General features: G+C 38.0%; 1 protein-coding gene across 1 annotated transcript in view; it reads left to right on the top strand.

The window, feature by feature from the left end:
- Positions 1-27,958, top strand: part of LOC117327642 — a 136,652-nt gene that overhangs the window by 99,079 nt on the left and 9,615 nt on the right. The window contains exons 46-54 of the mRNA XM_033884710.1: positions 4,106-4,279; positions 6,879-7,043; positions 8,239-8,403; positions 9,451-9,639; positions 13,455-13,613; positions 14,143-14,304; positions 16,106-16,406; positions 19,485-19,581; positions 27,557-27,638. Coding sequence (XP_033740601.1) covers positions 4,106-4,279; positions 6,879-7,043; positions 8,239-8,403; positions 9,451-9,639; positions 13,455-13,613; positions 14,143-14,304; positions 16,106-16,406; positions 19,485-19,581; positions 27,557-27,638 — 1,494 coding nt within the window. The remainder of the gene's footprint in view (positions 1-4,105; positions 4,280-6,878; positions 7,044-8,238; positions 8,404-9,450; positions 9,640-13,454; positions 13,614-14,142; positions 14,305-16,105; positions 16,407-19,484; positions 19,582-27,556; positions 27,639-27,958) is intronic.

Raw genomic sequence — 27,958 nt, forward strand, 5'->3', positions numbered from 1 at the left:
CTGATGAGTATGATAGCCATCAGGAGTAAGAGACAGAAATAGTACCTGATGAGTATGATAGCCATCAGGAGTACGAGACAGAAATAGTACCTGATGAGTATGATAGCCATCAGGAGTACGAGACAGAAATAGTACCTGATGAGTATGATAGCCATCAGGAGTACGAGACAGAAATAGTACCTGATGAGTATGATAGCCATCAGGAGTACGAGACAGAAATAGTACCTGATGAGTATGATAGCCATCAGGAGTACGAGACAGAAATAGTACCTGATGGGTATGTTAGCCATCAGGAGTACGAGACAGAAATAGTACCTGATGAGTATGTTAGCCATCAGGAGTACGAGACAGAAATAGTACCTGATGAGTATGATAGCCATCAGGAGTAAGAGACAGAAATAGTACCTGATGAGTATGATAGCCATCAGGAGTACGAGACAGAAATAGTACCTGATGAGTATGTTAGCCATCAGGAGTACGAGACAGAAATAGTACCTGATGAGCATGTTTCTGTAGCCATCAGGAGTAAGAGACAGAAATAGTACCCGATGAGTATGATAGCCATCAGGAGTACGAGACAGAAATAGTACCTGATGAGTATGTTAGCCATCAGGAGTATGAGACAGAAATAGTACCTGATGAGTGTGATAGCCATCAGGAGTACGAGACAGAAATAGTACCTGATGAGTGTGATAGCCATCAGGAGTACGAGACAGAAATAGTACCTGATGAGTATGATAGCCATCAGGATTACGAGACAGAAATAGTACCTGATGAGTATGATAGCCATCAGGAGTAAGAGACAGAAATAGTACCTGATGGGTATGATAGCCATCAGGAGTACGAGACAGAAATAGTACCTGATGAGTATGTTAGCCATCAGGAGTACGAGACAGAAATAGTACCTGATGAGTATGATAGCCATCAGGAGTACGAGACAGAAATAGTACCTGATGGGTATGATAGCCATCAGGAGTATGAGACAGAAATAGTACCTGATGGGTATGATAGCCATCAGGAGTACGAGACAGAAATAGTACCTGATGAGTATGATAGCCATCAGGAGTACGAGACAGAAATAGTACCTGATGAGTATGATAGCCATCAGGAGTACGAGACAGAAATAGTACCTGATGAGTATGATAGCCATCAGGAGTACGAGACAGAAATAGTACCTGATGAGTATGTTTCTGTAGCCATCAGGAGTACGAGACAGAAATAGTACCTGATGAGTATGATAGCCATCAGGAGTACGAGACAGAAATAGTACCTGATGAGTATGTTAGCCATCAGGAGTATGAGACAGAAATAGTACCTGATGAGTGTGATAGCCATCAGGAGTACGAGACAGAAATAGTACCTGATGAGTATGTTAGCCATCAGGAGTACGAGACAGAAATAGTACCTGATGAGTATGATAGCCATCAGGAGTACGAGACAGAAATAGTACCTGATGAGTATGTTAGCCATCAGGATTACGAGACAGAAATAGTACCTGATGGGTATGATAGCCATCAGGATTACGAGACAGAAATAGTACCTGATGAGTATGATAGCCATCAGGAGTACGAGACAGAAATAGTACCTGATGAGTATGATAGCCATCAGGAGTACGAGACAGAAATAGTACCTGATGAGTATGATAGCCATCAGGAGTACGAGACAGAAATAGTACCTGATGAGTATGATAGCCATCAGGAGTACGAGACAGAAATAGTACCTGATGGGTATGTTAGCCATCAGGAGTACGAGACAGAAATAGTACCTGATGAGTATGTTAGCCATCAGGAGTACGAGACAGAAATAGTACCTGATGAGTATGATAGCCATCAGGAGTAAGAGACAGAAATAGTACCTGATGAGTATGATAGCCATCAGGAGTACGAGACAGAAATAGTACCTGATGAGTATGTTAGCCATCAGGAGTACGAGACAGAAATAGTACCTGATGAGCATGTTTCTGTAGCCATCAGGAGTAAGAGACAGAAATAGTACCCGATGAGTATGATAGCCATCAGGAGTACGAGACAGAAATAGTACCTGATGAGTATGTTAGCCATCAGGAGTATGAGACAGAAATAGTACCTGATGAGTGTGATAGCCATCAGGAGTACGAGACAGAAATAGTACCTGATGAGTGTGATAGCCATCAGGAGTACGAGACAGAAATAGTACCTGATGAGTATGATAGCCATCAGGATTACGAGACAGAAATAGTACCTGATGAGTATGATAGCCATCAGGAGTAAGAGACAGAAATAGTACCTGATGGGTATGATAGCCATCAGGAGTACGAGACAGAAATAGTACCTGATGAGTATGTTAGCCATCAGGAGTACGAGACAGAAATAGTACCTGATGAGTATGATAGCCATCAGGAGTACGAGACAGAAATAGTACCTGATGGGTATGATAGCCATCAGGAGTATGAGACAGAAATAGTACCTGATGGGTATGATAGCCATCAGGAGTACGAGACAGAAATAGTACCTGATGAGTATGATAGCCATCAGGAGTACGAGACAGAAATAGTACCTGATGAGTATGATAGCCATCAGGAGTACGAGACAGAAATAGTACCTGATGAGTATGATAGCCATCAGGAGTACGAGACAGAAATAGTACCTGATGAGTATGTTTCTGTAGCCATCAGGAGTACGAGACAGAAATAGTACCTGATGAGTATGATAGCCATCAGGAGTACGAGACAGAAATAGTACCTGATGAGTATGTTAGCCATCAGGAGTATGAGACAGAAATAGTACCTGATGAGTGTGATAGCCATCAGGAGTACGAGACAGAAATAGTACCTGATGAGTATGTTAGCCATCAGGAGTACGAGACAGAAATAGTACCTGATGAGTATGATAGCCATCAGGAGTACGAGACAGAAATAGTACCTGATGAGTATGTTAGCCATCAGGATTACGAGACAGAAATAGTACCTGATGGGTATGATAGCCATCAGGATTACGAGACAGAAATAGTACCTGATGAGTATGATAGCCATCAGGAGTAAGAGACAGAAATAGTACCTGATGAGTATGTTAGCCATCAGGAGTACGAGACAGAAATAGTACCTGATGAGTATGATAGCCATCAGGAGTACGAGACAGAAATAGTACCTGATGAGTATGATAGCCATCAGGAGTACGAGACAGAAATAGTACCTGATGAGTATGATAGCCATCAGGAGTACGAGACAGAAATAGTACCTGATGGGTATGATAGCCATCAGGAGTACGAGACAGAAATAGTACCTGATGAGTATGATAGCCATCAGGAGTACGAGACAGAAATAGTACCTGATGGGTATGATAGCCATCAGGAGTAAGAGACAGAAATAGTACCTGATGAGTATGTTAGCCATCAGGAGTACGAGACAGAAATAGTACCTGATGAGTATGTTAGCCATCAGGAGTACGAGACAGAAATAGTACCTGATGGGTATGATAGCCATCAGGAGTACGAGACAGAAATAGTACCTGATGGGTATGATAGCCATCAGGAGTACGAGACAGAAATAGTACCTGATGAGTATGATAGCCATCAGGAGTACGAGACAGAAATAGTACCTGATGAGTATGATAGCCATCAGGAGTACGAGACAGAAATAGTACCTGATGGGTATGATAGCCATCAGGAGTACGAGACAGAAATAGTACCTGATGGGTATGATAGCCATCAGGAGTACGAGACAGAAATAGTACCTGATGGGTATGATAGCAATACTGAACAGTCTAGGACTAATCTCTGATACTCCATATTACTCAAACTATTGACATGATACCTAAAACTTCCAGTTATCGAGGTTGAAATTGATCTGTCTTTGTATGCTTGTATCTGTCTGTCAAAAAAAGCTTGTGTATACAAAAGCTTAAACTCCTCAACAGATTCAGTTCATATTCACAACATATTATGGTATGATCCACACAGACAAAAGGAATTACAAACACTAATTGCTATACATGTATATCTAACATGTATGCTCACAGATTTTAATTTCAAAATATGTCTATCTTACATTGTGAAAAATAAACATATGTAGTACTATGATAAGGTGTATATCAAACATTCTGACAAATGGACGGTATTATCATTTCAGTTTTCTGTGACAAAGGATTTAGGTATAATGCATCTGCTACAACTGACAAATGTATTCCATGTGACCAAGGAACATACAAAAGTGCTCGAGGCAAAGCAACCACTTGTGAAACCTGTCCTCCGGGTTTTACCACAGCTGGTATGGCTGCCACCAACATCACTGACTGCAACCAATGTGAGTATTATGTAGACCACTTTGTTAATAAAATAAAGCATTCCTAAAATGGCTTCATCCAGCTTATTTGGTAAAGATCAATTTCTTATTGAATCACTCACCTTAGGCATGGATATGATGTACAGTGTATGAATCATTTGAAAGGACATCACAAGCACAGAACCATTATGGAGACATTTTAAGTATAAATTTGTATTTTTGAAATGGCTTTTAAACTATTTGTGAATCACAGTTATATCTAGAGTATTTTTTTACTTAGGTGTTATAAAGCTACATCTATATGTTATAAATCAACATACAGTGGAACTTCGTTAACTCGAACTCGGAAAACTCGATTACCCCGCTTAACTCGAAGTACCTCGTCAGTCCCGGCCGAATTCTCTCTTTATCTTGGTAAAGAAAACTTGAAAAACTCAGATAATACGAAGTGAAAATTTGGTCCCAACAATAAAAATCCTACTTGAAATGATCGAATAACTCAAAGTATAAATTTTGTGTCCAACAACTATTGGTGGTAAGCGCCAACACTTTTTTAACAGCTCAATTCCGTTTGTAATACAGAAGATATCAGCACTACAAATCTACCAATTATTACATGCTATTGTAAGTGTTTCATAAATTCATTAAAGAATCTTATAACAACAACTCTTGGTGATATAAAGTACTGCTTTACTTACATCAGGTAATGTCCTAAGGCAAATATAGTACACATGATAGTTAACAACTCATCTACCCGCTCGCTCAAGCGGAACTAATCTCTGACACACTGGTCATCGGCTGCTGTTTTATGAAACAGTCACCGGTCCTATTAAATCTTTAAACAGCTGAAAAAATAGCGTAATTACTGCTGAGGTGTTCAGAGTACGACTGTAATGGTCAGCGCTGTCTATTAAATCGGATAACATGCCAACTCAGCAACAGTAACATTTTATACGCACATGCGCAGCCCAACTTCCTGTGCTAATACACATGGAAATGGTATGGTTATCGGTAAAACGTAAGTAGACCTATCAAACAGTGTTTTATATGTCTAATATAAAGTAATGGTTTTGTTACATTTTACATATAATCTGTGTTAAATGTAAACGGTTATTTGATATGACATTAATAAAATTGTTATTCAGTTGAATTCTGTTTTATCGTTATTCCTTTTGCAAACATGACATGTACAACAGACGGTGATTGAAGTGGCTAAGCGAAAGAAACTTTATCGTGACTGTATATCGGTGAAACTAGACCAAACTACGAGTGACAGAACGAAACATTACATATACATGTATTGACCAGTCTTCACACTAAGCTGATGAGCGACAGAGCGGAGTTATAATGATTTGCACCAAAGATGACAACTCGTTAATTCGAACACTCGGATAGCTCGAAGTTTTCTCGTGGTCTCGTCGACTTTGAGTTAACGAAGTTCCACTGTATATATATCATAAAGCTACATATAGATATAATAATTAAATGCTACATATATATAATATAAAGCTACATTTATGTTATCCACATATAGATGTTATAAATCTACATATAAATATTATAAAGCTTCATTTATTTTATCCACTTACAGATGTTGTAAAGCTATATATAGATGTTATAAAGCTACATAAAGATGTTATAAAGCTACATATAGATGTTATAAAGCTACATATAGATGTTATAAAGCTACATATAAATGTTATAATGCTACATATAGATGTTATAAAGCTACATATAAATGTTATAATGCTACATATAAATGTTATAAAGCTACATATAAATGTTATAATGCTACATATAAATGTTATAAAGCTATATATAAATGTTATAATGCTACATATAAATGTTATAAAGCTACATATAGATGTTATAAAGCTACATATAAATGTTATAAAGCTACATATAGATGTTATAATGCTACATATAAATGTTATAATGCTACATATAGATGTTATAAAGCTACATATAGATGTTATAAAGCTACATATAAATGTTATAAAGCTACATATAAATGTTATAAAGCTACATATAAATGTTATAATGCTACATATAAATGTTATAAAGCTACATATAGATGTTATAAAGCTACATATAGATGTTATAAAGCTACATATAGATGTTATAAAGCTACATATAGATGTTATAAAGCTACATGTATAGTTTCTTCATCAATAGGGTTGGTGTTATAAAGCTACATATAGATGTTATAAAGCTACATATAGATGTTATAAAGCTACATGTATAGTTTCTTCATCAATAGGGTTGGTGTTATAAAGCTACATATAGATGTTATAAAGCTACATGTATAGTTTCTTCATCAATAGGGTTGGTGTTATAAAGCTACATATAGATGTTTGAAAGCTACATATAGATGTTATAAAGCTACATGTATAGTTTCTTCATCAAAAGGGTTGGTTTGATGTGCTTAAATGGAAGTTTTGTAGATTTTTTTTCTGTAGAGTCTTCAAGTTAATATTGGGTTTGGATTGTTCAGCAAAATTTTGTAAGAATTCACTTTAAGATGAATGGTGGAGAGTTTTGAGATGTATTGAAAAGAACAGTTGTTTATCACTTAATCATAATTTGTCTTTTTATTTTGTCTTTTTAATACAAATTTCAGTGAATTGTGTCATAGGAAAATACTATGATACAACAAGCGATTCATGTCTGCCCTGTGTTGTTGGCACCTATAAGGACACCGTTGGCAACACTAACTGTACAGCCTGTAATACAGGTTTCACCACACCAATAACTGAAGCAACTTCTGATGCACAATGTAATATTGGTAAGTTGCTTTTATATTCCATATTTGTTCTTTCAATTACTGGAAGATTAATGATGCTGAAACAGAAGAAGGACTGATGTAAAATGGTTTGTTCTATCATGGGAGGGGGGGGGGGGGGGGGGGCACATGGTATTCGTAACTGCACTCTAATTGTTTAGACAATTCAGTACCCTGCAATATCAATTGGAAGTAACCATTATATACATTTTATAATAATTGCTGAAATCTGGGAGAGTGATACTTATTTGGCTGGTTAATCTGATAGTAACAGGAATTTTTAATTGCATACACATTTTACTCTGTGTTTGATGAAAGAAGGAACAAGGTGATCTTATGTCATGGCACCGCGTCTGTTATCCATCATCCTTCAACTTTTCATAAAAATCTCTACTGGTCATAAACTGCTGAGCAGATTTTGACTTATTTGGTTTGAAGCATCCTTGGGTGAAGGGGAGTCACTTTTGTATAAACAATGTGACAGCCCCTTGGGGCCACAGGGCCGGGGCCTGATAGGTGAAATTGAGCTAAATACTTCAGATCATTACTAGTCCTGAACGAATGGATTTTGATGAACTTTGGTCTGGAGCATTATTTTGCAAAGGAGATCCATTGTTGTATAAACAGAGGGTGTGGCTGAGCTGGAGTGGTGGGGTCTAGCTAACACCAGAAAGATCCTCTTTTTAGATTGAATTTGGTCCACCTTTGGCTTGAACCATTTCTGGGAGTGGTAGCTCAAAAAGTAGTTAGATATTTGTGATATGTGAGAGTATTTTGCCATAGTAATTAAAATATCCAGGTGAGCGATGCAGGGCCTCTTGTTATCTGCCCACTATCTTGTCCTAGCTACCTCAACTTCAGGTTTCTGATTAGAATATTACAACAAATTTGAGGGTATTTTTACAAAAAACAAAAACAATCTGACATCAGACTGAGGAGATTAGTTCCAGGTAAAGGTCATGTGTTCCAAATCTCGTTTAAAAATCAACAGTTTTCATTTATTATACCATTATAGCTCACACTAGTTAAATTTACTTCACCTGTAAATTCACCAGTTATCATCAATTGCAGCAGATCTAATATGTAATGTATTTCCTAAGGCTTTGGAACATGAAGTAATGGATGATACATCTACTTATTCAGGGGAAGTAACTCTCTTCTTACAGGAATGATAAGTATTCTTTTTGTTTGGTTCTAGTTGTTTGTCCACCTGGAAAAAAGAGGAACATATTAACAAATCAATGTGAAGATTGTCCATATGGCCAGTACCAGCCAAATTCAGGAGAAACGAGCTGTAATACCTGTACACCTGCTTCCTACAGTACACAGTTTACAGCCACAATTTTGGAATCAGATTGTATACGTAAGTAATGGCAGGATTTATCTCTGCTATGCCATTATGTTATATTTATTATTTTGTACCTTAAATCTGTTATGCTCTTTTACACTTATTTGAGCATTTTTATACCCTTGCACTCATAAGCAAGAAGGCATATTCTACTACAGCGGAACTTCAATTGTAAATCCGAACTTGGAAAACTTGAATACCCCATTTAACTCAAAGTTCTTCACCGATACTAAGTTTCGCGAACAGTGACAGTGATTAGCAGTCATTTCTGTGTGTAAAAACGTCATTTCAAAGATAATTCAAAGTTAGTGCTATAAAAACTGGATAAACTTTACTGATTACTCGGTGACAGTAACATTTTATATGCAAATGCACCTCTCAACTTCCTGTGCTAATACACATGGAAATGGCGTGGTTAACGGTAAAACATAACTAGGGCACCAAACAGTATTTTATATTTCCAGTGTAAGGTAATGGTTCTGTTACATTTTTTATATATAATGTGTGTTGAAATTAAAAGATTTGATGTGACGTGAATAAATTGTTATAAGGTTGAATTCCATTTTTTTATCGTTATTCCTTTTGCAAACATGACAAGTACTGTAACATAAGATGGTTATTGAAGTAACTAAGTTAAAGAAATTTTATCGTGATTGTATAACTGGCGAAACTACACCAAACTAGGAGTGACAGAACGAACTATTGTACATGTATTGGCTAGTCTTTATACTAAACTTATATGAGTGACAGAACAGAGTAATTAAGATGATATAATTGACAAATATTGACCAAACTAATTTGCATCAAAAATGACAACTCGCTTAATTGAAACACTCGGATAAATCTTTCTCCTGGTCCCATCAAATTCCAAAGTTTCACTGTATTAGCTTCTCAATCCCTCTGTTCATCTGAAAAATGTGTGCTTACTGCTAAATTGCTAGTGATTTTAACATATTACCAAGTTAATTCAAGTAGTATCTTTGTTTCGGAAGTCTTTGACATATTGGACCATATTCTTTTTCTTTTTTCTTCAAATATTAGTTCCCTTTTTTTTCAATCCAGCAATCTGTAGCCAAGGCAATGAGTACAACACAACAAGTAAGACATGTGACCCTTGTGATCTTGGAACCTTTAAGGCTTTGAATGGAAATTGGCAAGGTGACCGAACAACTGTCATAACGTGTATAGCTTGTACTTCAACAAAGACTACACCATCTGTAGGCTCTACTTCCTCTGCTGCCTGCTCTTTAAGTAAGTGTACTCACAACCGATTCAGATCGGAAGGGACAGGTAAGAACAGGAATATAGATCTATGTTAAGTAAATAAACCTGTCAAACAAATTTGAACTTTCAAAACCTAAATGATGAAACCACTGCAGATTTCCAGTATACACTGCAGAATGTTTATTTAGGTTCACCTAAATATTTGTTTGTACACTACACAACCGCTATTAAGTTTAACCTCCTCCCTTATCACGTGACCTATAACCTCTTCCCTCATCACATGACCCAATTGACCAATGGTCAATTGATCGTTAAAGGGGTAACCCCAATTGAAGCTGCAGAAGATGAGTAAGTTTTTCAGAGTTGATCCAGCAGCTGTGTTTTTCGTTTCTCTTTCTTGGAACATTTCTACTGTAATTACGTCATTCCTGCCTTTCATACCATCGTGTTCAACTGTGTATGCGTTTTCACATCGCTGCTGCTCCCGTTTTTGTGGGGTTTTAACTTTAACACGTGTTTGTGTTTACATTTTGTGTCAAGGATTTTCTTTGTTTATCACCGACATCATCGGAGCTTTTTGAATTTGGGACTTTCCGTGTTTGGACTCGAAAGATTTGTGACCATGTTTAAAAACGGTGCTCAATAACTTGTTCAAGACAGGGCCGGGCATTATATGTATACCTTCAACTAGCAGTATCGGTTGAACATTTTCGATGTTGTTCAAATTTCGATGGGGTATTAGCTGATAGTTGTTTGACATTTTGTTTTCAAATTGAACTTGCCATCTATTTAGGGTTATGCCTATCTTCAATTAAAAAAATAACTAGTTAATTAGTTAAAAATATATAGACCACACATATAACCGGTAAGAATAAGAGGTTTAATTTTCTAGGCCTTGTTGAATATTGACTGGTTTTTTTTTTAATCTGGGAGGGAGGGGGGGGGCTAAATTCTGGCGTTGACACAAAATAACTACTAGAAATACCCCTAAAGTATTCTCTTTTCTTTCTCATTTCAATTCAGTTTCTTTATTCTGTAAGCCCTTCAGCAAGCTTTATTATTTTTAGAGTAGCGCACATTGGATGCTTACACACTTAATCAGGTAATTCATCAATAACTTAAATATTATATATGCGATGTAAAGTGGAATTACATAGATAATCAGTATTACGAAGAATACTTTACAATGCGTTAAACTCTGACATTGTTGACACTAAGCGGCAAAATGATATCAAGTTTATGAAAATCGAAATCAAGTAAGCAAATAATACGGTTTCAAAAATTTGAATAAATAAAGGGTTCAAAATAAAATGAAACTCATCCTCAATATTTCGATAATCACACAGTGATAAATCTATATGCAAGTCCTGAGTCTTGCATATATGTACTCATAAAATTTTGATGAAACTCGAAGAATTTCTGGGAAATTTTAAATCTAACATTGTCGGACTCATGAAAATAAATTGATGATGGATCACTGATCACATAAGTTAACGTACAAATCGTTTGGCAAGTCTGAAGTATGATCTTCGTATTTGACAATGACATATTTGAAAAATTTGTGGAAATAAATGAACAGTAAGCAATGTTGGTACACATGTATATGTTCCAGTAACCTGGTGACCGTCTTATTCGTGATACACTTTTCTTTTTGTTTGTCCTTATTTCAGTAAACTGACAAAAGTTAATCAATAAATAAGCATTTTGTTCTACCTTGGTGACAAAAGTATGCTAATCCATTTCCCTTTTACCTTTTTATACCCCCGCAACGAAGTTAGGGGGGTATACTGGAATCAGGTTGTCTGTCCGTCTGTCCGTCTGTCTGTAGACACATTTTGTCCGGACAACTCCTCCTAAACCGATTTGCATATTCCAGTGAAACTTCACACACATATTAATGATCATGTGTAGATGTGCATGCCACTTTTTTTTTCTCAAAATTATGGTTGCTATGGCAACTGGTCACTATAAACAGGTTTTCCGATAAGAACCATAACTTTAACTTTGTCCGGACAACTCCTCCTAAACTGAAGGGCCAATTTCAATGAAACCTCACACAAATATAGAGGACCATGTGTAGATGTGCATGCGACTTTCTTTTTCTCAAAATTATGGTTGCTATGGCAACTGGTCACTATAAACAGGTTTTCTGATAAGAACCATAACTTTACGATTGTCCGGACAACTCCTCCTAAACCGAATGGCCGATTTCAATGAAACTTCACACAAATATAGAGGACCATGTGTAGATGTGCATCTCACTTTCTTTTTCTCAAAATTATGGTTGCTATGGCAACTGGTCACTATATTACTGGGTTATCTTAGTTAGCCTCTGATTAACAGTTCCAATTCACCATTGACTCATGCAGATTGCGGGGGTATTAGTCAGCCATCCTGGCGACAGTTCTAGTTAATTTTAAAGTATGAAATGTCCAGGCTTACTACGTGAATGTGATTGCAGAATAGGCTTTCTTGACTTCGTTTGCTTTTCCTGTGTACTGTCATATTCGGTGCACGGTATTCTCACATTCAAAATACTAAATAATTTATGATTATAAATCATTGCTCATCTGACGAAACTCTTCAAATTATCGTAAATTACACGAAACTTATCAACGAGCCAAGTGTTTTCCGGACAAAATTCATTCGGAGATGACCCCAAAAAGTGCACCTGACGACAGACGATTATATAAGCGCATGACCTTTCAACCTCGTATGTAAATGAATCTGGACAGGCTTAGGGAGCAGTTTGAAAAATGGTGTTTTGTTGGAGGAATTCGGCAATGTTTTCACGGATTATTGTGTTTTGGATGTAACAATTTGTATTGAGTGACACGGTAGGTTAAAGATAAATGTTTCTAGATGGCGGTAGTGTATAGTATGTGCCGTGTCAGTTTGAAAAAATGTGTGTTTTAGTCGATAGAAGTGTGGTGGTGTGCCATTTCACTTGTGGCGGAGTTACCAACCTGGTACTTAACAGATGACACATACCACTGTCATCAAAAAAAATTGAAAATCACATTTTCTATGCAAGCGCCTGTGTTCAAGATACCCCCACAAAATTTTCTACACTCATCAATCCAGTGTTCTAGTAATGTCTTTCTACTCTGTAGGAGTTAAACATTTCTACAGGTTTAAAGATCATCTCAAATAATTCCACAAAAAACTTCCTACATACATCAACTGCACTATAGACTCCAGTGTGTTGATTTTTAATCACCAATTCTGTTTCAGTCTTTATATACACTGCTACCTCAAAACAAAACATCCTATTAGATAAATTGATTTTGTGTATTTTTTGTTACTGGCTGCTTCTATTTCTTTAGCTTAGGAAGGGAATTATTTTTCAACAGCAAAATCTTCCAACTTTAATTTGATATAAATTTCACATCATTTGAACTTCAAATGAGCGATTGAGGGGATGGAGTCGCTGGTAATAGAATAAAGTCAGATAATTAGTTGTTTGAAACCTTAACTAGTGTCACACAGTGTGGTTTTCAGTCGAACATATCGCTCATGGACTTTCTCCTTTACAAGAATTCAAAAGGTTGGCAGATATGATGTATATATGTTGTTGGACCATACCAGGTGTTAGTAGTAATAATAGGCATTTCAAGATCAGGTTAAGAGACCGAGATATTTAAAGACCCTCCAGAATCGGTTTTTATTGATTTTGAGATTTAATAATAGCAGTGATTATGACAAAATATTGACAGCTTACCTGTTTGTGATGAAGAGTGGTCAAATATGACAATATAATTATAGACAAATCATTACTAACACTATCTGGCATACAGTGTGTAAATATCATTACATTTTGTTTTCTCATTCATGTCATTCAGATGTATGTCAAGCAGGAACTAAACAGCAGGCTGGTGCATGTGTGGCTTGTCAGAAAGGTTTATACCAGGATGTAGTGGGGCAAACCTCTTGTAAAAGTTGTGGTGCAGGAAACACGACAAAGGTCTTCTCTGGGGCCGCATCTGTACAGGACTGTATCAGTAAGTATACTATAATTATCTTCTCTGGGGCCACATCTATACAGGACATCTCTACAGGACTGTATCAGTAAGTATACCATAATTATCTTCTCCGGGGCCACATCTCTACAGGACTGTATCAGTAAGTATACCATAATTATCTTCTCTGGGGCCACATCTATACAGGACTGTATCAGTAAGTATACTATAATTAACTTCTCTGGGGCCACATCTATACAGGACTGTATCAGTAAGTATACTATAATTATCTTCTCTGGGGCCACATCTATACAGGACTGTATCAGTAAGTATACTATAATTAACTTCCCTGTGGCCACATCTGAACAGGACTGTATCAGTATTAAAAATATACTATAGTTATCTGGACAATTTTGGGATTTTTCAAAAGTATTTCTACAATAATTAGATCATCTTAAAATGATGGACCTGCATGTAGAAATTGAGTCTTCACTAGTCATAATGATATTAAAATGTGTATTTTTCATGTATGGCTGTTTTGTCTGAAGTTTATTGATCATGTTTATCACAGAAAACTGTACAAGTGGTAAACAATATGACGATGCAAGTTCAAGCTGCCTTGACTGTCGTGCTGGATACTATGTGAATAAAGCTCTGGGTGAATATTGCATTGAATGTCCAACTGGTACCACCAACTTGTCACCAGGATCAGCCACATGTCCTTATACTGATGGTAAGACATTTTTTGTCCTCCTAAAGTTAAAGATTATAAAACAATATCAACCTATCACATCTGCAGCTACACAATCTGGTCCATACTTCCAGCTCTGTTTGCGCCAAAATTTTAAAATATAAAATACCAAACAATATAAATGGCTGTAAAATCTTGGCATACCACTTGATGAAAGGGGCAGCCGTTCATTATTAACAATAATATTACTGCTGGTGACACATTTTAACAGACCATATGTCTTGTACATATGAATGTAACCCCAAATTTTGTCAGTGCTCTAGTTGCTTCATTTCTTCAGGAATTTTGATCAAGCTTTAAGGATCATAATGTCTCCGAAAGTATGAGTTTAAGTTGTGTCAAGGTCACCATTAGTATTTTAATAGAATCCTTTGTCAATGCTCAAATGGCTTTATTCTTTAGAGGATTTGGATCAAACTTCACACAATTATAAAGGAATGTAATATCTTGGAAAAGTTTGAGTTTCAGTGAGTTCAAAAGTAGGAAAATATTTGAAATATAACTTAAAATACAGTATTTTACCATGATTACTGAAATATCCAGGTGAGAAAAGCAGGCTCTCTGGGCCTCTTGTTTCATAGATCAAATACAGTATTACAATCGGAAATGCAGTACTGTATAATCATGATACACTTCAGTACATTATGTTATACAGTGGAACCTCTATAAACCGAACATGCATGGGACATGACTATTTGTTCGGTTTATAGAGGGTTCGGTTTGGAGAAGTTGATCGAAAAATGACCGGTCAAATTCCGGATATAATTGGTTGCACGATGTTTTATTAGAATGCACCCGATTACAAAACGGCACGTACATACTTAGACAATATGGATTGTCTGAATAATATGCATATTATGAAAGTTAATCAATGTATATATTGCAGAATATTTAAGAAAGGCAAATGACTATAACAATAGTTTTAAACAGTATTTTCACATGTACAACTACACTTTACGATCGGCCTACATTTTGTTACATCCGGTGAAGCCTCGTCATGTGGATGGGGCCAATAGTCCGATACAGAATATTTTACACATCAAATAATATTAAAGGGTGTGAAGATGTTTTGTTTCAATATCAATTACAATTGATCAGATGATACTGGTCGTATTTCCGACATCGCTGTTGTCTAAAAAAACATCACGGGCTTCTTTACGAAAACAACCCCTTTTGGGCCTCATTTAAATTAAATGCGAAACTCGGGCTTCTAGCTCTACATGCATTGAGAAGATAAACGAACCGACGCGCGTCAATGAAGTGTGGCATTGTTTCATAATTGTCGTGTTGATTATACACTAGGCCTTCCGTCATAATGCTCCCTTGGGGTATATATTGGATACCTGTACAATTCACCTACGTAGGTCCCGAGACAATAAGGCTTCACACAATACCCGTCACAGTTGTTGTTTCACGGTTGACTGGCCTGACCTCGTGTCATAATCGCTCGGGTAAGGCCGGTTTTCAGAAGTAATTTTTGGTATATTTTAACAGGAACCGGACACAAAATCAGTCCGGTGTTCGGAATTCAGAGGGATCGGTATTTGGAAGTTTTTTAATACTATAATAAAGAAGGACCAATTCCGTACAATGACAATTCGTTCGGTATTCAGAGGTGTTCGGTTTTTAGAAGGTTCGGTTTTCGGAAGTTGCACTGTACCTATATCTTAGATTAGAAACTTACATGTATGAAAATAATAGCTACCACAGTGTGAAACATATCCTGAAATGCTTTTAACCATATTAACTTGACATTCTTTTTTTTTTTTTTTTTTTTGTTTAGTTTCACAACCGGTGACAAGATTAATTCAACTTGTATTCAACCTGCAAATACGAGTGTCGAATTTTGACTGTACAGATAGTAACAGTGTAAATATTTATAATGCCAATGTGAAGACTAAGCTTGTAACCAGGATGCAATCACTGGAATATGGCCTTTGCATCCCAAATACATGTGACAACATCCAGGGAATGACCATCACATTAGCCTCGACTGGGGGTTGCACACAAGTTGGAGTAACTGGGAGGCGCAAGAGGGCAGCTGATGCCAATTTGAATTTGAATGTAGCTGTTCAACCAGTAATGTATGTATCATGAACACTTTGTAAATGATAATAAAAGTCCTTCAGTCTTTATCCTAATAATGATTGATTATTGATGAAAAAAAATTAATTATAATAAGATTGGACTTACTTGTCTCCCTTGGGTAATATCATGCAACTGTTCATAGGTGTCAATCATTCTGCATTATTTGGGGTAGCCCTGTAGTTTTATTTTTTTTGAAATTTTTCCAAAATCCAGATTTGGTAGGCTACACCTCCTGAATCCGAGATAAATTTACTCTGAATTTGAGCAGTGAAATCTCATAAACCCTGGAAAAGTTGGACTCGGGCCTGATTTTGTAACAAAAGACCTGCACCACTTGTTATAATTACAGTAGCTGCCCTTGTCTGAAAATCGAGGAGTCAGTCACTGGCATGCATGGTTGATGTGTTATGTCTGCATGTTTATAACAAATCTGTCTAGGAGGCTTTATTTGAACGGGTTGATTTTGTGATTACAACTAGGATACATCACTTCAAGAGCAAACACTGGTCATATCTGTCAACAATATTTACTCATATGAAAGCTAATAATGCCTTTCTTAATCGTAGCTGTCTGTACTAGTGTTTGTAATGGTGCCACCTTTAATTGCGTCAAAACTGAGGTAGACTGTTACATTTAATAGATTTTTGATGTCCTCCCTTTACCAACTTTATTAATGATCCAATTTCCCTGAAATTTCATACACTTACTATTATCATCTCTTGTACGAAATTAAATTTCAACCATCAGTGCCAAATTTAATAAGGTCACTGTTACCATGAAATAGGCTCAATAGACTTCATTAATTAATTGTCCTGATCTGAAACTTCGCACACTTACAGCCATCATCTCTTGTACAAGCTCATGTTTCTCGCACCTGTGACAAAATTGAGTCCACTGTTACTATAAATAGATTTTCTCTGTCCTTGCTCTAAGAACTTCATTAGATCTCCTTCATTAGAGGTTTCAGAGGTTGAAATGTATTTATTACCAATGTCTGTCACTTCCAACAGCTGATATTAAACTTCACTTTACCAATGTTATTACATCACAGTGGCAAAATCAATGAAATCAAGATGTAGACAACAAACTACACAGGTCTCCTTGCTACAGAGACAATCACCGAGACGAGGTTGTCCTCACCTGTCTTTGTGTACTCCATGCCTAATAATACATATTGAGGACCAGACTCAGAGCATTACATACATGAGCCATTTATCACTCAAGACATTTAGTTGGGAATTACATCCATCTACAACCAGAAATGTCTTTTCAAAACTATGAACAGTTGGTCTACACCACAAGATAAAAGGATAACAATTGTCACATTTAACTTTTTAGACAAAGAAAACCAGGCTAAATTGAACTCAAAGCCACTATAGATATCAATAGTTAAAGAAATATGAGGTATTAAGGTTATGAGAGGTTAGTCCTAGATCATAAGGTACTGGTCATGTATATACAACGTAATCTTAATGTAAAATGATGCTGTTTGACTAGTAACTCAGTCTACCTTGTAGTCTAACGGTAAACTCCCATCATAGTGGTGACTCATAATGATTTTAAATACTAGTATGGAAAAGGAAGACATACAAAAGATTTGAAACATTTAATTATTTCACTTATAGATGTAGGCTGTGTAAAGACCTCCCTGCCTTATATCTACCATGCAATACATCAGTCATGGTTGATTGACAAAAGTTTTAAAAAATGAATATTTTTCAACATACTGTTAACTAGAAATTGGTGTGATCACTGTGCTTAAAACCAGTTTAACAAATAGGTAGCATAAATACTATGATTATGAAGAAAGGGGGATAAGTAATAGTTTGAGGAATGCAGGGTATTCCATTGTTACCCTTGTCTGTCTGTTCCATTCAACTGTTACCCTTGTCTGTCTGTTCCATTCAACTGTTACCCTTGTCTGTCTGTTCCATTCAACTGTTACCCTTGTCTGTCTGTTCCATTCAACTGTTACCCTTGTATGTCTGTTCCATTCAACTGTTACCCTTGTATGTCTGTTCCATTCAACTGTTACCCTTGTCTGTCTGTTCCATTCAACTGTTACCCTTGTCTGTCTGTTCCATTCAACTGTTACCATTGTCTGTCTGTTCCATTCAACTGTTACCTTTGTCTGTCTGTTCCATTCAACTGTTACCCTTGTCTGTCTGTTCCATTCAACTGTTACCTTTGTCTGTCTGGTCCATTCAACTGTTACCATTGTCTGTCTGTTCCATTCAATTGTTACCCTTGTATGTCTGTTCCATTCAACTGTTACCCTTGTCTGTCTGTTCCATTCAACTGTTACCCTTGTCTGTCTGTTCCATTCAACTGTTACCCTTGTATGTCTGTTCCATTCAACTGTTACCCTTGTATGTCTGTTCCATTCAACTGTTACCTTTGTCTGTCTGGTCCATTCAACTGTTACCCTTGTATGTCTGTTCCATTCAACTGTTACCCTTGTATGTCTGTTCCATTCAACTGTTACCCTTGTCTGTCTGGTCCATTCAACTGTTACCTTTGTCTGTCTGTTCCATTCAACTGTTACCCTTGTCTGTCTGTTCCATTCAACTGTTACCCTTGTCTGTCTGTTCCATTCAACTGTTACCCTTGTCTGTCTGTTCCATTCAACTGTTACCCTTGTATGTCTGTTCCATTCAACTGTTACCCTTGTCTGTCTGGTCCATTCAACTGTTGCCATTTTCATGCAATGCATCTGCTTATGTGTGCCTCAGGCTGACTATTAGTCCAGTCATCCAGCCAGCCATGATAACATTGTTGCACAATAGCTCATGGACCTCTTGGTGGTCATTGGTCAAGATTAAAGGTCAAAGGTTTCACCTCTTCTGAATTAATAAAGTTTAATATGATTGTACACAATATCTCATGAACTGGGACCTGGACATATTTAGTTCATAGCCTCACAGCATCAAGTTCTACACATGATTAGATTTTGGTGGACATCAGTAAAGGCCAAAGGTCAAATGTCACACTTGACAACTTTTAAAATAAAACAAAGCTTGTGTACACAATATCTGATGAACTCCTGGACATTAATCTATATCCATTACTTGCAGAGATCCAGCAACATCAAATACAAACGGACTCCGTAGACCAGTAGACGATGTAGTAAACGAAATGATCAACACTAATCAAGATAGTATCACACCTCCTGTAAGTAAACATGTTGTAACACATTGTTTTATGTAACAATGGCCATTTGCCTTCAATATTGCCTTTTCAATGAGATAGTATTATACACAGATGATTAACTCCCAGATGAGCCTGTTGGAACTGTTGTGGCTTCATATATAAATGTCTGATTTACATGATGTTGTTATTTTCTTGGTTGTGAAAAACAAGTCTTCTGTCAAATGCCACAAGATAAAGATAAGCATCAAAAAAGCTAATTTGCATGTACAGTCAAACCTGTCCTAGCGACCAACTGACCCAAAGTGTCAGGATAACCTAAAGCGATCTTGCTTTTGATTATATTGACCTGTTGACTGCCATGCATAATCTTTTTTCACATTTCAAACTTCTTCTCATGTTTCAATTGTGGGACTGAGTCCTTACTTGCCTGAAATGATCCTGAGATGGTCCTGACTAGGTGTTGTTATTTGTCAGTTTGGTCTGAAATCCAAAATGGCCACCATGGCCAACATACAATATTAAACAATCCCAATCATTGTCAATACCACTATGCTGCTACAGAGTATGTATACTACACTAGTACTAGGGTGTTGATTTTAAGTCATTTGACCTGAAGGATCAGGATGACATATATAACCATGTTTTGTCCATCAACATGAGCCTAATACCTTGTGTACACTTTTAACTTTCAAATTGCTACATCCCCACACCCCAGCACCCCACCCCCCACCTCCACCCCCATGCGTTCCTTCATCTTTATATTTTTCATGCAAAATTTATATATTATATTTAAAATGTCTGAAATTCGTTAGAATTCTAGACAGTCTCTTCGCCTCCTCTTTATCGAGGCGAAAAGGGTAATGGAAGGCATTTTGAAGACATCTGGTCACATATTGAAGAGTAATTGTTATCACAGGAATAAAGAAAATTTGGTCGCTTGTTGCGTAAACAGAGGGTCGTTTAATAGAGTTAAAATATATAGGGAAAACGTTCAGGAGGAATTGAAATGGTCGCTTAGAACATAAAGATGGCCGTTCGGACAGATTCGGCTGTATACAAATAGACTAGTCAGACCCCTGGGGACAGAGGGCTGGGGTCCCAAAAGGGGAATTTGGTTTTTTCCTTTAAAAAGCTACTTCTCCTTTTATTTCATGCCATCATGGATTACAACATTTAGTATGAAACATCATTTTGGGAGGTCAGTCATAATTTATATAAATGAGGCTTGATCCCTGGGGATGGAGGGGCATTTCCCTGCTGTAGGTTTTTATCAGATGACCATTAAGGCCCATGGGCCTCTAGTTATTTGTTCCCCTGGAAAGTCACATCAGACAGGCTTGACTGTATGTATCTCAGGATCAAGCTATATCACTTATAGAATATAACACTGATCTAAGTCATATTGAGTTCATTAAATGCCTGTAAGAACCGCATATATTTGAATGCTCAGTCATACAAAACAGACTCAGTGTAACCCTTGTATGAACCCATATATTTAAATGTTCAGTGACTCAGGATAGCCCCTGTATGAATACCATATATTTAAATGTTCAGTGACTCAGGATAGCCCCTGTATGAACCCCATATATTTAAATGTTCAGTGACTCAGGATAGCCCCTGTATGAACCCCATATATTTAAATGTTCAGTGACTCAGGATAGCCCCTGTATGAACCCCATATGTTTAAATGTTCAGTGACTCAGGATAGCCCTTGTATGAACCCCATATATTTAAATGTTCAGTGACTCGGTGTAGCCCTTGTATGAACCCCATATATTTAAATGTTCAGTGACTCAGGATAACCCTTGTATGAACCCCATATATTTAAATGTTCAGTGACTCAGTGTAGCCCCTGTATGAAGCCCATATATTTAAATGTTCAGTGACTCAGGATAGCCCCTGTATGAACCCCATATATTTAAATGTTCAGTGACTCGGTGTAGCCCCTGTATGAAGCCCATATATTTAAATTTTCAGTGACTCAGGATAGCCCCTGTATGACTATGAACGTCATATATTTAAATTTTCAGTGACTCAGGATAGCCCCTGTATGTACCCCATATATTTAAATGTTCAGTGACTCGGTGTAGCCCCTGTATGAAGCCCATATATTTAAATGTTCAGTGACTCAGGATAGCCCCTGTATGAACATCATATATTTAAATGTTCAGTGACTCAGGATAGCCCCTGTATGTACCCCATATATTTAAATGTTCAGTGACTCAGGATAACCCTTGTATGAACCCCATATATTTAAATGTTCAGTGACTCAGTGTAGCCCCTGTATGAACCCCATATATTTAAACGTTCAGTGACTCAGTGTAGCCCCTGTATGAACCCCATATATTTAAATGTTCAGTGACTCCGGATAGCCCCTGTATGAACCCCATATATTTAAATGTTCAGTGACTCGGTGTAGCCCCTGTATGAAGCCCATATATTTAAATATTCAGTGACTCAGGATAGCCCCTGTATGAACCCCATATATTTAAATGTTCAGTGACTCCGGATAGCCCCTGTATGAACCCCATATATTTAAATGTTCAGTGACTCGGTGTAGCCCCTGTATGAACCCCATATATTTAAATGTTCAGTGACTCAGTGTAGCCCCTGTATGAACCCCATATATTTAAATGTTCAGTGACTCCAGATAGCCCCTGTATGAACCCCATATATTTAAATGTTCAGTGACTCGGTGTAGCCCCTGTATGAAGCCCATATATTTAAATGTTCAGTGACTCAGGATAGCCCCTGTATGACTATGAACGTCATATATTTAAATTTTCAGTGACTCAGGATAGCCCCTGTATGTACCCCATATATTTAAATGTTCAGTGACTCGGTGTAGCCCCTGTATGAAGCCCATATATTTAAATGTTCAGTGACTCAGGATAGCCCCTGTATGAACATCATATATTTAAATGTTCAGTGACACGGTATAACTCCTGTTCAGTGATGCATTAGAACACATGTATGTTCATCATGGTTGTGTGGTGTACGTCCCTCCAGCATCAATTTTTCATTTAACAACTTTTCTTACATATAAGCTGTAGTATACATTTTTGTATTGATGAATTAATATACAGTCAAACTTCGATGTTTCGAAGTTCAAGGGACTAACAGAAAAACTTCGAAACAGCGGGACTTCGAATTATTCGTGGTTGACAATAGATCGATGTTTTCTTGATAATGACCATATCTGTTACCGTAATATGTCATCGGTGCCTTCGTGTTGATCGTCGCCTGTCAGGCTCACATCGAAAAGTTAAGTTAATTTATACCTCAAACACAACAAAATAAAAATACTCTTCATCAATTTACCTTAGCATTTTTAGGTCATCTGACCCGAAGGGTCAGGATGACCTATAGTCATCATGCTTCGTCCGTCGTCGTGCGCCGTGCGCCGTGCGTCGTGCGCCGTGCGCCGTGCGCCGTGCGTAAACTTTTCACATTTCAATCTTCTTCTCAAGTTCCACCAGTGGGATTAAGCTGAAACTTGCCTGAAAGGATCCTGAGATGGTCCTGACCAAGTGTTGTTATTTTTCGGGTCAGTCCGAAATCCAAGATGGCCGCCATAGCCGCCATTTTGAAAACACATTTTAAACTTCTTCTCAAGTTCCACTAGTGCTATTGAGCTGAAACTTGCCTGAAATGATCCTGAGATGATCCCGACCAAGTGTTGTTAATTTTCGGGTCGGTCCGAAATCCAAGATGGCCGCCATAGCCGCCATCTTGAAAAACACATTTTAAACTTCTTCTCAAGTTCCATCAGTGCTATTGAGATGAAACTTGCCTGAAATGATCCTGATATGATCCCGACCAAGTGTTGTTATTTTTCGGGTCGGTCCGAAATCCAAGATGGCCGCCATAGCCGCCATCTTGAAAAACACATTTTAAACTTCTTCCCAAGTTCCACCAGTGCTTTTGAGCTGAAACTTGCCTGAAATAATCCTGAGAAGATCCCGACCAAGTGTTGTTATTTTTCGGGTTGGTCCGAAATCCAAGATGGCCGCCATAGCCGCCATCTTGAAAAACACATTTTAAACTTCTTCTCAAGTTCCACCAGTGCTATTGAGCTGAAACTTGCCTGAAATGATCCTGAGATGATCCCGACCAAGTGTTGTTATTTTTCGGGTCGGTCCGAAATCCAAGATGGCCGCCAAAGCTGCCATCTTGAAAAAGACATTTTAAACTTCTCCTCAAGTTCCACCAGTGCTTTCGAGCTGAAACTTGCCTGAAATGATCCTGAGATGATCCCGACCAAGTGTTGTTATTTTTCGGGTCGGTCCGAAATCCAAGATGGCCGCCATAGCCGCCATCTTGAAAAACACATTTTAAACTTCTTCTCAAGTTCCACCAGTGCTATTGAGCTGAAACTTGCCTGAAATGATCCTGAGATGATCCCGACCAAGTGTTGTTATTTTTCGGGTCGGTCCGAAATCCAAGATGGCCGCCATAGCCGCCATCTTGAAAAACACATTTTAAACTTCTTCTCAAGTTCCACTAGTGCTATTGAGCTGAAACTTGCCTGAAATGATCCTGATATGATCCCGACCAAGTGTTTTTATTTTTCGGGTCGGTCCAAAATCCAAGATGGCCGCCATAGCCGCCATCTTGAAAAAAAACACATTTTAAACTTCTTCTCAAGTTCCACCAGTGCTGTTGGGCTGAAACTTGCCAGAAATGATCCTGAGATTATCCCGACCAAGTGTTGTTATTTTTCGGGTCGGTCCAAAATCCAAGATGGCCGCCATAGCCGCCATCTTGAAAAACATATTTTAAACTTCTTCTCAAGTTCCACAATTGCTATTGAGCTGAAACTTGCCTGAAATGATCCTGATATGATCGTGACCAAGTGTTGTTATTTTTCGGGTTGGTCCGAAATCCAAGATGGCCGCCATAGCCGCCATCTTGAAAAGCACATTTTAAACTTTTCTCAAGTTCCAGCAGTGCTATTGAGCTGAAACTTGCCTGAAATGATCCTGATATGATCGTGACCAAGTGTAGTTATTTTTTGGGTTGGTCTGAAATCCAAGATGGCCGCCAAAGCCGCCATCTTGAAAAACACATTTTAAACTTCTCCTCAAGTTCCACCAGTGCTTTCGAGCTGAAACTTGCCTGAAATGATCCTGAGATGATCCCGACCAAGTGTTGTTATTTTTCGGGTCGGTCCGAAATCCAAGATGGCCGCCATAGCCGCCATCTTGAAAAACACATTTTAAACTTCTTCTCAAGTTCCACTTGTGCTATTGAGCTGAAACTTGCCTGAAATGATCCTGATATGATCCCGACCAAGTGTTTTTATTTTTCGGGTCGGTCCAAAATCCAAGATGGCCGCCATAGCCGCCATCTTGAAAAAAAAACACATTTTAAACTTCTTCTCAAGTTCCACCAGTGCTGTTGGGCTGAAACTTGCCAGAAATGATCCTGAGATTATCCCGACCAAGTGTTGTTATTTTTCGGGTCGGTCCAAAATCCAAGATGGCCGCCATAGCCGCCATCTTGAAAAACATATTTTAAACTTCTTCTCAAGTTCCACAATTGCTATTGAGCTGAAACTTGCCTGAAATGATCCTGATATGATCGTGACCAAGTGTTGTTATTTTTCGGGTTGGTCCGAAATCCAAGATGGCCGCCATAGGCGCCATCTTGAAAAGCACATTTTAAACTTTTCTCAAGTTCCAGCAGTGCTATTGAGCTGAAACTTGCCTGAAATGATCCTGATATGATCGTGACCAAGTGTAGTTATTTTTAGGTCATCTGACCCGAAGGGTCTGGATGACCTATAGTCATCATGCTTCGTCCGTCGTCGTGCGCCGTCCGCCGTCCGCCGTGCGTAAACTTTTCACATTTCAATCTTCTTCTCAAGTTCCACCAGTGGGATTAAGCTGAAACTTGCCTGAAATGATCCTGTGATGGTCCTGACCAAGTGTTGTTATTTTTCGGGTCAGTCCGAAATCCAAGATGGCCGCCATAGCCGCCATTTTGAAAACACATTTTAAACTTCTTCTCAAGTTCCACCAGTGCTGTTGGGCTGATTCTTGCCAGAAATAATCCTGAGATGATCCCGACCAAGTGTTGTTATTTTTTGGGTCGGTCCGAAATCCAAGATGGCCGCCATAGCCGCCATCTTGAAAAACACATTTTAAACTTCTTCTCAAGTTCCACCAGTGCCATTGAGCTGAAACTTGCCTGAAATGATCCTGAGATGATCCCGACCAAGTGTTGTTATTTTTCGGGTCGGTCCGAAATCCAAGATGGCCGCCATAGCCGCCATCTTGAAAAACACATTTTAAACTTCTTCTCAAGTTCCACTGGTGCCATTGAGTTGAAACTTGCCTGAAATGATCCTGATATTATCCTGACCAAGTGTTGTTATTTTTTGGGTCGGTCCGAAATCCAAGATGGCCGCCATAGCCGCCATCTTGAAAAACACATTTTAAACTTCTTCTCAAGTTCCACTGGTGCCATTGAGCTGAAACTTGCCTGAAGTGATCCTGATATAATCCTGACCAAGTGTTGTTATTTTTCGGGTCGGTCGAAATCCAAGATGGCCGCCATAGCCGCCATCTTGAAAAACACATTTTAAACTTCTTCTCAAGTTCCACCAGTGCTGTTGGGCTGAAACTTGCCTGAAATGTTCCTGAGATGATCCCGACCAAGTGTTGTTATTTTTTAGATTGGTCTGAAATCCAAGATGGCCGCCATATCCGCAATCTTAAAAAACACATTTTAAACTTATTCTCCAGTTCCACTGGTGTCATTGAGCTGGAAATTTGTGAGAATGTTAAGGAAGGAGGGCAAACAAAGTGTTGTTGTTTTTTTCGGCCTCGTAAAAACTTTGACATGACAGCAATGACGGCCATTTTGTAACATGATTGCGCAATCATGGTTTTCATGAACAACACCTATTTCAAACTTCTTCTCAAATTCCACCAGTGGGATTCAGCTCTTACTTACCAGAAATTATCCTTAGATGGTCCAGACCAAGTGTTATTATTTATTGGGTCGGTCAGAAATCCAAGATGGCCACCATGGCCAACAGTGCCACTATATACTTGCTACAGAGAATGCATACTACAATAATATAAGGGTTTTGATTTAGAGTCAGATGACCGTTAAGGCCCCTGGGCCTCTTGTTTAATTAAACAAACTATGTATATGTTACAAAGCACTTATAACCCGGCTTATAGATAAAACAAAAGTACAATGCACACCTACGTTAACGTTTTTCTGCTAAAGGCACATGTGTTTACATGTGTGGTATAAAATACGGAATACCGATCAGTTGGAGAATGCATGCTTGAATGACCAATAACCGATTTACATGGATATTTATGTATAAGTTTGAAACCTGACACTTTGAATATGATGTCTTGAGTGAAGGCATCGCTAATTGTTTGTGTTTAAAATTGATCTGCTTGTTTTTGACTGTTCCGTAAAATTTACTCGCCAACCGCTGATTTCAATGGCGGTGGAGATCATCAAAGACGACTACCGGTATGGTTATTGAATGCCATGGCTTCTAAATATACCATTTATCTATCAATTTAGTCTGATTATTAATTACCCCATGATCGGGAGTGACAACACACGCTATCGTTATCCAACTGTCAGTCAGGACAGTTGTGGGAGGGGTGTGAACTCTTGCCGCGGGGGTCACGACAAACACCTGTCCTGTGGTCAGTACAGGTAAACTTTTTGTTCGAATCATGAGATGTCAATTACCTATACTATCATAGCTAAGACCACGAAAAAAGTTCGATACATCGAAAACTTCGATTTATAAAAATTCAAATCATACATAGGTTCGTTAGTAGCGTTATATAGTGAGGAAATTCGGGACCAAGCAAAAAGTTCGATACAGCGAGAAATTCGAATCAACGAAGTTCGAATCATCGAGGTTTGATTGTACATACTAGTTAACAGTGTTACCAGTTTGTTACAAGTAGAATCTTGTTAACTTGTTCCATCAATCAGTATTGAATTTTTGTAGGGTTCAACCCTGAATGGTGGAAGTGTAACTTCAGTCACACCGCAGTGTAATGCTGGACAAGTCCTCAACAGTGATACCTGTGGTAAGTTTAAACAGTGGTAACTGTGGTAAGTTTATAAACAGTGGTAATTGTGGTAAGTTTATAAACAGTGGTACCTGTGGTAAGTTTATAAACAGTGGTACCTGTGGTAAGTTTAAACAGTGGTACCTGTGGTAAGTTTATAAACAGTGGTACCTGTGGTAAGTTTATAAACAGTGGTACCTGTGGTAAGTTTAAACAGTGGTACCTGTGGTAAGTTTATAAACAGTGGTACCTGTGGTAAGTTTATAAACAGTGGTAACTGTGGTAAGTTTATAAACAGTGGTACCTGTGGTAAGTTTAAACAGTGGTAACTGTGGTAA

Source organism: Pecten maximus, chromosome 1, assembly GCF_902652985.1.
Source record: "Pecten maximus chromosome 1, xPecMax1.1, whole genome shotgun sequence".
Taxonomy (NCBI): Eukaryota; Metazoa; Mollusca; class Bivalvia; order Pectinida; family Pectinidae; genus Pecten; species Pecten maximus.